Source organism: Octopus bimaculoides, chromosome 8 (assembly GCF_046866305.1).
Source record: "Octopus bimaculoides isolate indiv1 chromosome 8, ASM4686630v1, whole genome shotgun sequence".
Taxonomy (NCBI): domain Eukaryota; kingdom Metazoa; phylum Mollusca; class Cephalopoda; order Octopoda; family Octopodidae; genus Octopus; species Octopus bimaculoides.
The window spans coordinates 42,042,752-42,054,228 of record NC_142935.1 but is presented as its reverse complement, the minus strand read 5'-3'; the positions used below and the strand labels follow the sequence as shown (position 1 = coordinate 42,054,228).

General features: G+C 38.6%; 1 protein-coding gene across 3 annotated transcripts; it reads left to right on the top strand.

Annotated features, from left to right (window-relative positions):
• Positions 1-965: 965 nt before the first annotated feature.
• On the top strand, positions 966-11,229 carry LOC149134368 (uncharacterized). 3 transcript variants are annotated; one of them, XM_089356375.1, is made up of 3 exons: positions 985-1,103; positions 4,333-4,419; positions 9,922-11,229. In XM_089356375.1, the coding sequence occupies exons 2-3, from the start codon at positions 4,349-4,351 to the stop codon at positions 10,079-10,081; spliced, it is 231 nt and encodes a 76-aa protein (XP_089212501.1). In that variant the 5' UTR covers positions 985-1,103; positions 4,333-4,348; the 3' UTR covers positions 10,082-11,229. The 3 variants fall into 3 exon arrangements, with proteins under 3 accessions (XP_089212499.1, XP_089212501.1, XP_089212500.1); XM_089356374.1 differs by having other exon boundaries at positions 4,333-4,424; XM_089356373.1 differs by lacking the exon at positions 4,333-4,419 and having other exon boundaries at positions 966-1,103.
• The last annotated feature ends 248 nt before the right edge of the window (positions 11,230-11,477 follow it).

The window sequence follows — 11,477 nt, the reverse complement described above, 5'->3', positions numbered from 1 at the left end:
TATTGTGATGCATAGTTTAAATACACTGTACAAGTGTTGTAACAGTAAATAAGATAACGATGAAGCCGTAATAACAACGTAACGATCCAACAATCTCTTCACAAACCAACAATCAATATTCCAGACGAACTACGCAGCTGAAACTTTCCGACTTTAATGCGAACTCAGCTCTCACTAACACACGAACTCCACCCTGGCCGCAATTAACAAGAACAATTTTTTAATGGTGTAGATTGCATGAAATACGTCAAATAAACAAGTAAACGATTATGATTTTCATTAATATTTAGAAATTTCCTAATAGCAGCCTTAAGTGTTCCATACAATCATATCAGCATGTGAACAAAAATTAATAACCTAAGCACTTCGCTTGTCAATAAGATGAAGGTGCAATCTACCTCAGTCGAACTATATATATGATTCATCACATGGAAATTTTAGTTGCACAACGTTGGGCAATATGCATGAGGTAATTCAGCAATTTTGTGGATTATTCCATATAATCTTTCACTATATAACACTCAATGTTTGTTTACATTGAGAGCTGGTACTAACACATCGTATAACTATTCAGTGTTTAAAAGATAGGTAAACGCCGTTTTACCTATACTTAATTCCATCTCAGATCTTTAGATATTTGCCCCATTTTGTTTTTTACATTTTAATTAGTGTACACTCTTTTTTTGTTTCCAAGCAAAGACGTTCGTACAGCTATCAGATGCTAAGCAACGTGATATTAGTATCTAACATTTAAATGTTTTGTTAATACAGAAAGGAATGATATAAAAGATTATTCGGTATGTGTGAATTTTTCAAATTATTTCCATATTAAAAGCGTTAATCATTTGTCTTTCTTATTTTGTTATTCACATTTGAATGAGAAAATCCCATTAGGATTTAGAAATGACAATGGGAAAAAATAAAGTTGAAATGTGCTGAATGAAATGTAACACGTTTTAAATTTACATTTTTACAATGATGACTTTTTCAACAAATGTATAAATAGGAGCAATAATTTTTGCCATTGACAGTTTGACTTCTGTAACAATCTGCCAAGATGCTAAAATCTCTAATCATCTCCGTTCTGCTGCTCTTAGTACAAGGTAAGACAAAACTAAATAACATTTATATTTCTCTTTTCTTTTCTATCTTCAATGGATCTAAAGCATGCATTCCATTAATATATTATGCTTTTCTCCATCGTAAAATTGCTCCTTCGTTAAATTTTTTGGGGGAAAGAGTTATTTCCAGATATATCATCCTTGAAGAATTTATTCCTATGGTGTGGAGTGCAAAGATTACAGGGTTTAGGTTTGCATTTTATCCTTGTCCGATCGATAAAAAACACGAATCAATAAGTAGGATAGTTTTGATCTTTAATCTTGCATCAACAAGTGTAGACTTGTGCAAATGTAGTAATCAATATTGTAGCATAGAATATAGCCTTGCATGATACCTCCTTAAGTCTTCTGCGTCTTCAAAATTACCATAGTTGATATCTTAGGTGAAAAGTGTGTAGTCTTTTAGCAATTGTGTTACCTGAAGCGCTTTTAGTAGTTTGTGATGTATATTTGTGATGGTTAAATATTAGGGAATCAAGACAGGTGTGAGTGTATTGTTCACGAATATCTTATTGCGGGGAGCAAGCAAATAAATCACGCAATACAAATATTTAGTGACGATGACTTATTGCAAAGTCCTACGATATTCTGGTATGTAGAGCTTACAATGACAGTGTATGTGAATACATTATCAGATGGTACCTACTGTGAGACAGGCATTGCGAAGCCACGCGCAGAATGCTGAATCAAAGAGAGCTAGCAGTCCTAGCAGTTTGGCAGGTGGCGAGCTGACTGCCCAAAGGGAAAAAGTGGGTCAATCCTGTCACTCGGGCTTCTTATATGTCTCTAGGCTGCTGTGTTTTGCGCATGCGTCTTGTTTGCCTGTTGTATCCCTTCCGGGCTTTTATGTTCAGCCCTGAGACAATGCATGTAGGCATGACGGTTACGCTACTGACTCCCTTGACAGTTGTGAAATTATGGGAATAACGAAAGACGAAAGAAAAGTTTTATCTGCAGTGCAAAACATACCAAAAGCCTTAGAAGTACAAAATAATAAATGAAAGGAAGTGTAATATGTAACAATATGATGATGAAAATAGGGTGCAATCACAACAATGAAAATGGCATGCAAACAATATATCACACTCCAAGGAAAGGGTTCATTCAATATTTCTTTAGATGTAGCAAGTGTGAGTCAATCTTTTGACAATGGAGAGCGAATTTGAAGTTTATTGTGTGACCGATGTCTCTTGTGCTGTGCATGCATTATGTTTAATGGGAGTGGGAGCAGTTGTGTCTATGTAGGCTTTTTCCAGTCTATCCACACTCATAGTGTTTTTCACACCTTTATAGTCAACAGTTACGATTTTTTCTAAATAGGAACACTCGGTAAGATCCTTGATATGGAGGGGTTAACGGATGGCTAACCACAACATTTCTCACGAAAACATGAGTCCGGGATGATATGTCTGCAGGAACATAGGATTTAATGAGTTGCTGTCTTGTGTTGGGAGGCAAAGTCTCCATGTAATGTCAAAGACGATCCACGTAGCTTGAGTAATCTGGTGAATGCTAAGAAATGGGAGTGATCATTTGACCAGGTAATGGTAAAGGTGATCCATATAACCAATGTCTGCCTTGACACCAGAACTAAGACCAAGAAGAACAACGGGAAAATATTCAATCCATTTCTGTGGGTCAGGATATGCACACAGAGATGCATTTAATTGGCAATCAAATCACTCGATTCATTCATTTGAGGCAGGATGGATAGCTCGGTGTGCGGCTACGTCTTGATTCTAAGATTTTTGTCAGATCGTGGAAAAGTTGAGATTCAAATTGCTGACCTCTGTCTGTTGTAATTGTTGCAAGTTGTGCCGGGGCTCGCTCTCCCAACTGTTCAACGTTAATCAGCTTGTGAAATATTTTCTCCACGACAGAGAATTCCGCCTTAGAATCTCCGTCTTAAAAGAGGTGAGAGCAGATCACAAAAAACGAACCTATCAGGAGATGCAACCGCTGAGTTTCGGATGTCACGTAATTTGCTGCAAAATAAGATTCCATTTGGACAAAACAAATGGCAATGTTTCCGGTGAAAACAGGGACAGGTGGATGAAAAAAGTTGCTATTGTAGGTGATGCCAATGTTACTTGCCGAACGTGTGAGCCTGGTGAAATAAATGTCTGGTGAAAGAAATGTTGCTGTTATGTTGCCCTGTACTGCCATGTGAGAAATATATTGCTTTCCCCAGCGTCAGGTTCACTACTTTAGTAGTTGAAGATGTGTATTTGTGAGAGTGGAATATTAGGGAATCAAGACAGGCGCGTGTGTATTGTTCGTGAATATCGTTTCACGTAGAGCAAGCAAATGAATCAGGCAATAAAATTAATTTGTGATGTTGATTTATTGTAGAATCCAATGGCATTCTGTCATGTACAGCTTACAAAAACAGCGTGCGTAAATACATTATCAGATGGTACCTAGTGTGAGACATGAATTGCGAAACCTCGTGTAGGGCACTGAAATAAAGAAAGAGAGCTAGCAGTCCTAGCTGTGGGCAGTTGACGAGCTGGCTGTCCAAAGGGAAAAAGACGGGGAGTCCTGTCAGTCGGGTTCCTTATAAGCCTTTCACGACTTCCGTCATCTCTAAGGGCTATTGTGTTTTGAGCAAGGGTCGCTGTTGACGCTATACCCCTTCCGTGAAGTTGACCTTTCTTGAGGCAATATTCAAGCAACTTTCAGAATATTCAAATATTCTGATACCAATGTTATCGAAAATGTATTCCACAAACATAATTTTAGTTAATAGAGCAATCTGCTTCACCAGCTACACTTAATCTAGTTTGTAAAGGTGAAGTGAACGGACGGTGGAAATAAATCTACCATCATTTGTTCAGAATGTGCGCACGACGCAGAAATTATACAGTAGTGCATTCCATGTAATTGGTGTTTTAACAAATATTTGTGAGGGTGAAAATTTGAGTATTTGTCTCTGTTTAAGCAGCTCCATTGCTAGCATTGTGGTTTTTTCATTGATTCAACCTGGATATCATAATCAGTAGATATATACTAGCGTGAGAAGGGGTGTTGTTTGTATGTACTTGATTGTGTTTATGTGTATGTATGTGTGCGAATTTTTACTATTTCCAAAAGTTTCACAAACTGGCGTTTCTCTTTCTTTGTGCGTCTTTGAAATTTATTTAATGTCATTTCTTACTTGAAGGTTTTCTGAAAGGCAAGGTTTATTCCTGAGAAATATATATTCTTTCAGATTCGAGCACAAATATATGATGATCATTGTTTTCCGTCATGTGACCACCACTCTACGATGTGCATTGAAAACATGTAATTCACCGACGTAAGGTAACTTTATGATATCGGAGTGTTTCCATGTTATTGTGTGTCTCCACAATCAAACCTACCAGGCCTACGTTAAGAACATCCATCTATCCCTACACAGTCTCCACCTACTATTCGAGTAGGCAGGGCCCTCATGCCCCTCCTCACTAGATTCGTATCAGAAGCCTCATCTCTTAAGCTTTTCTGATAGATTTCCAAGTGTGACCAAATAAGACTATGGATATCATCCAAACATCTCGTTTCTTATGATACCTTTAGGTTTCCTATCGACTGGCTAGGTTTGAATTATCTGTTTTGCAATTCCTTCCTGTAATGTTATAATCACATATCCGTGCTAGTGGAAGTGTGGCTTCTCGGTGGAGAGCAGTAGCGTTTCGACTTGGATAGACTCGCTGATCGATGCTCTTTGTACTCTGTCGAGAACGTTACTCTTGAGGTGCTCTATTTCGGCAGCTTGTATTCGAAATGATAAACATACAGCCATTATGAATCATCCATCAACATCGGTGAGAGAATGTACAGAAAGTGAATTGAAAATAGCAAGTTTAGTTTTTTTTTAACAAGTCACCTCCACTGTGGATCGAATGTAGCAGCTGGTGCAGCACTGTGTCAACATTAGCAATTTTATCTGCCGATGTAAGGTTCTGCTTCTAATCACACCAGACTACGGCTTTGAGATACTTAAATTGCCCCAGTTGTCTCAGTGATATTACTCTAGCTTGCACTGGGCTCTGGGAAAGCATTCTTGAGAGGACCAATTTCTCAGTTTTTGCGCCACTAATTCTCATCTCTTTGTTGTATCATTTGGTATCGAACCCATTCAGTGCTTGCTGCAAACATTTTTATAATGCACCAAGGATTGCCATTACGTGCGCAATTATCAGTTGATCAGTTGTTGTACCTCTTCAACGACGCTGCACATGCGAATCTAGTTCATTAAAATAATGAAAAGGATCATAAACACCATGCAGTCTTGCAATAAAGTAGCTATCCAATAAAATCTTCTGCTAAACTGAAAAAGGATGATAAAAAAATTATGAAATGCTCCAGATTGGTTATAGGTTAAATTGTATTAGTTGAGTATCATGTTTTCCCCGGCACAAGCGGCCAAGTAAAGCAAGTCCGCCGGGAAATACCTGAATAGCCTCTTTTCGGACAGTTCAAAGAAAACTTCAAATGTAACTTGAAGCCAATTTTCTTGAAAAGCGACAAAATTTTGGCATCAATGTTTTAACAAGTAACTTCAGTAAAAGAGTTTAGCCTGTAAGTACATTGACGCTTACTTGGTTGCTTCATTGGGGGATGTGTTTCTATCTTCATCAATAGTCCAAATGTGTCAGCTGAATTGAGATGGAAGGGTCTTCAAAATAACTCCAAAATCAGATAATCCTGCAACTGCGAACTCCGAAGAAAACATTGATGGTGTTCACTACATGGTCATGGATGGCTGGCAATTGATTAAAAATGAAGGAGACAGTGCTATTAGCATATCCTATGAAAGGTTTGAGAATATTCTGCATAATGAACGTTTCTGTTCGATAGTTTCCACGTCCTCTGGCAACTGATAAAAAAGGAAAAAGAAAAAAAAAAACGCACACCGCTGATCACATCACAGGAAAAACCGATTCTGTTTGAGGCAGATTTAGTTGGTTTCGTGATAGTTTCCTAACTCAAAATGGGTGCTGGAGTTATATCCTTGACACAGACACAAAATAACAAACCATGCATCGGAGACACCCTTCCTCACGGGCTCCAAAGAAGGCTAACGTTGTTTTAGATACAGTGAAGCTGATGATCTCAGGTTTGAGGATGCAAACGGCATTGGGTTTTAACTAACTTCAAAAGGGCCACAGCATCAATGGAGAGTACTATCTTTGGTACTAAGACCAATGAGACAAGAAAAATCACGAAGGTGGCCCTGCTTCACCTGGACAATGTTCCAGCACACAATTCCTTGGTTTTCATGGATGCTATGGCATTGAACTGGTTCTTCATCTGGTCACAATTCAAGACAGTATCTTAGTCAGTGTCTGACTTCTTCAGCCATCACTCGTGTGCGCGTATGTATTTATACACGCATGAACTCGAGCACACACGCACGCACACACACACACACACACACACACACACACACATACATTGATGTGTTTTGAGAATGCCCTTACATTAATAATTCATGCTCAGGTTCAATTCCGCCCCTTTATCATTAGTTGATCGGTTAAATATCTAACCAACTGATTAAATGATCGTTTGTTTAATGTGCTGGTTAAGCAATCAATCGGTAGTTTGTTAGTCAAACTACTTTTTTCTCTGTTCACGATATTTTCTGCGACTTTGTAACTTTTTCTCTCACCCTAATGTCTGATCTCCGCCTAAGAATTGGTCTCCTGTCCGTGTATGCGTATGCTTGTATGTATAAATATGTTTGCTTATGCGATGTGTTTAGGATGAGGGTAAATGCAAGGTTTGTGCGTGTATGAGTGTTTGTGTATGTGTGTGTATGCGTACGTGCATTACCCAAGCGCTTGCGTGTGTGCGTGGTTGTGTTCACACACATATGTGGATGATTGTACCTAAGTTTCTGCGCTTGTGGAGGTGCGTGTAATAACCATCCCATGACCTCTTTATGGTTTCGGCTTTTGTCTGTTGTGTTCCTTATCAGTCTCATGTCTGCTTTGCATTTATTGGTTTTCGGTGTAGTTCTTCGTGTGGAAAGGGGAAGGTGAAATGTGGGTAGGTGCATGTGTGTGTGTAAGCATGAGTGTCTACGAGCGTGTGTGTAAGTTCCTGTGTGAGCGAGTACATGTGTGTGTTATAGTGTTCGTGAGTGTCTTTGTGCTCGCGCACGAAGTGTGTTTTCCAGTGTGCGTGTTCGTGTGGTTGAATCAGTTCTGTGAGTGAGTATCTATGTTCGTATGTGTATGTGTGTATGAACGTGTGAGTATTTTCTTATCTGAGTGTATTGCAGCACGTGCGTGTGCGTTTCTCTAGCTTTTTTTCTTTTTTTCAATCGGCAAATATTTGTGTGTATGCTTGTCGTTGGGCGTGCATGTGTGCTTGTGTACCTGAGCATGTAATATGTGTGTGTATACTCGTAAGAGCAGTAGGTATTCGTGTGGGTGCATGCATGATCGTGAATTCTTGAGTTCCCGTGTTTGTTTGTATTCACTCAGATACTTGCCTATTCAAAAAACTGTCCGATACGTGTACACACGTGCTGGAATACATTCTTATTAGAAAAGACCCGTTCATTCGCACACACACACACACATTCGAACATACACGCAGTGCCGACCACACGGACACGCACACTAGGTCACAAACACTAGGTCACAAACACTAGGTCACACACATTCGTATGCGCCTACATGCACACACACAATTCAGGTACTCATACATACGTATAGACACACAGAAATGCGCAGACACTCGAGCACACACAGACTCACACACACAGACGTAAGGAGAAGCACACACATACACAGACGTAAGGAGAAGCACACACATACACAAAAGAACGCACAAATAAAAATATACAGATATCTGCCTATTGAAATCCTACCAGATACTCACACGTGCTGTAATACATTCAAATAAGAAAACTGACATGTGTTCTTCCGCATACGAACATACACACACTGAAATTATGCGACAGCACACGCATCACGGCATACACTGCGCGCGCAAACACTAACACACGCCCTCACATACGCATACACGCAGCCGCAGACACAAGCACACATACACACACATACACACACATGCTCACACACACACCTACCAGCTTTTTCTCTCCCCCACGTAATAAACTATATTCTAAACCGAGAACAAAATGCTGAAACCTTAAAGAGGTCACGGATGGTTAGTATACACACCACACCAACAAGCGCCGGAGCATACGTACAATTACTCAAACGGGTTTGCGCACACAGCCTTAGACACATGCCCGCTTTCGCTAACATGCGCGCACACACTCTCCCATACACAAATTTCTTAACAATCGTTAAATAAATTTCCTCATACTATTCCTTTCGTCATTTTAAACTTTATACACTCTATGGTTTTTTCTTGCATCGTGCTATATATTCACCGTTACATTCTCTCACGCATACACATTACCTTCCTCCACTTCAACCTCTCTACATAAAGCATTAAGCACTAAACCAAGAAATCTTCAGCAGTCCAGGATGGCTAGTGCACCCACACCCACAAATACACGAACAAGCATATAAGCTGTCGCTCGGGCGTATACACGCAATCACACGCACGTACATATACACATTCACACACATTATCCTTTCAAGTGGATCTAGTTTTTTTTCATTCGCAAAATATGTATTTTTTCATTCGCAAAATATGTATTTTGTAAAAGACAGTAAAGAATTTGAAAATCGGCTATAATAACAAAGTTTCCGCTGTGAAGGTATCATGTTGTGGAGAAAAAAAATTGAGGAAAATGTTGCAGAGGTTTAAAAACTAAAAAATTGTGTTTTTAGCCAAGAGTGAAGCAGAAATTATTTGCGTTTAGCGGAGTGGCGTCAACTTTAAGGTTGTAACATGTGAAATTTATAGTTTAGTGTCTGACTTGTTCATTGAAGGTATCCAAATAAACAGAAATTACTGTTTCTTTTGTCTCTTCATTTATTGTATAATTTTATTATTAGCTTTTAATGTGTAATATTAATATTTTATCCACATGTGCTCACTTTATGCGTATTTCAGTATTATGTATACCTGTCATGTATTCGTGTACTTCATTAATATATAAGTGCATGTGCGTGTGTGTGTGAAAAGGGGGTGTCTATTTTCAAAACTTCAAAATTTAGTAAAGTTTTCATGAGCGGATTTGTAAACTACGAAAAGAATAACACTGGTCAACAAAGAATTTCTCCCAAGAAAAAGAATACTTGTATCCTATCTATTTTTGCATGCATAATTCAAAAATAATGTCAAATCCGTATCACATATTCCATTCTCCTCCACAACGCAAAGAAAGTGTACAAATATCACAAACAACTTTTGCTATATACGAAAATTATGTAAAATATTAAGACAATGGACGAAAAATATCTATAATAAAATCTTTATTGATAAATATAACTTTTATTAAAACAAATCACGCGGGTGAAGCAAACTTCATGGTGTGAAGAAACAACACATCCGGGTGAAACACGACTCATTGTGCAGTTGTCATGGTAACAATCTGTTAATGCCTCACTGTCTGATGATAGGCTAACATTACCCAAATTTCCCAAATTTAATTCCAAATGAATTAATTTTTAAGCTGCTAAAACATTCTTGCAATATAAGCCACACACACACACACACACACACACACACACACACACACACACACACACACACACACACAAACACAAATACCCCCCCCCCCCCCCCGCCACTACATACACACTCAGAGCCCGGCATCGCCGGATAGAAATTATTTCTAATACACTCTGCTTCATTCAATTTCAATCCCTTTTTTTTTTTTTACTTTTAGGTGTAGAGTCATTTCATTTACCGTGGCCGAGACCATGGCCTTTGCCGAGGCCGATGCCGTGGCCGATGCCGTGGCCGATGCCGTTGCCTCCGATGTTTCCGATGTTACCAAATTGGCTTCCAGCCCCCACCTGCAATGGCGTTCCCTTTACTGCAAGTAAACATCTGTGTTGTCAAAACGTGCTTGTTTCCAGAAGTGCTTCTTCGACGATGTGCTGCGGAAAAGGTTCCTTCAATCCAGTAACTCAAATTTGTTGCAATAATAATGTCATTGCAAAGTCAAGTACAGTTAACACTTGTTGTGGAGATGTTGGTATGAGTACCAGTACACAGATATGCTGCAGAAATATTGTTCATACGAAACGTACAGCTGCTGATGTCTGTTGCGGAACAAATGCTGTGGATACTTCGACTCAAGGATGTTGTGAAACACAAGTATACACCGTTGCAACGCAAGGATGTTGTCGAGGACAAATATTTACCACTGCAACTCAAGGTTGTTGTGGAACAGATATATATTCTAAAGCAACACATGGATGTTGTGCTGCAGCGGTAAAATTCGAAACTGTAACTCAAGGTTGTTGTGGAACACAAATATATTCAAAGGCAACACATGGATGTTGTGCTGCAGCGGTAAAATTCGAAACTGCGACTCAGATTTGTTGTGGAAATAAATTATATAGCACTGCAACAAGAAAATGTTGTGAAACACAAGTACACACCGTTCCAACGCAAGGATGTTGTCGAGGACAAATATTTAACCCTGCAACTCAAGATTGTTGTGGAACAGATATATATTCTAAAGCAACACATGGATGTTGTGCTGCAGCGGTAAAATTCGAAACTGCAACTCAAGGTTGTTGTGGAACACAAATATATTCAAAGGCAACACATGGATGTTGTGCTGCAGCGGTAAAATTCGAAACTGCAACTCAAGGTTGTTGTGGAACACAAATATATTCAAAAGCAACACAAGGATGTTGTGCTGCAGCGCTAATATTCACAAGTGCGACTCAGAGTTGTTGTGGAAATAAATTATATAGCACTGCAACACAAAAATGTTGTGGAATACTAGTATACGACCCCGCGAAAAGTGGATGTTGTAGTGACGAGCTATATGATAAAATCACTCAGAAATGTTGCGAAAGGGGGTGGTTCGAACCTTTCGTATGCTAGTGATTCGTTAGATATTTAATTATTTACATGATAGTCTAACTTGCAAATATATGTTTACTAACATAATATATATGCTTTCTTAACAATTTTGTAGTCGGTGAATAAATTATACATGATAATTTTATTCCTATTATGCATGTTTCGCATCTGTTCATGGAATTATTTCCACTTTATTGTTTGCTCAAATAAAGGTAAAAAACGTAATATATATATATATATATATATATATATATATATATATATATATATATATTATATGTGCGTGTGTGGGTGTGTGTGTGTGTATGTGTATAAATGGAGTTAAACGCAGGTGTTATTCAAATTCATTTATTTCCGACACATGTTTCAAAGATATCAATGGTATTATTCCACAGGAATAAA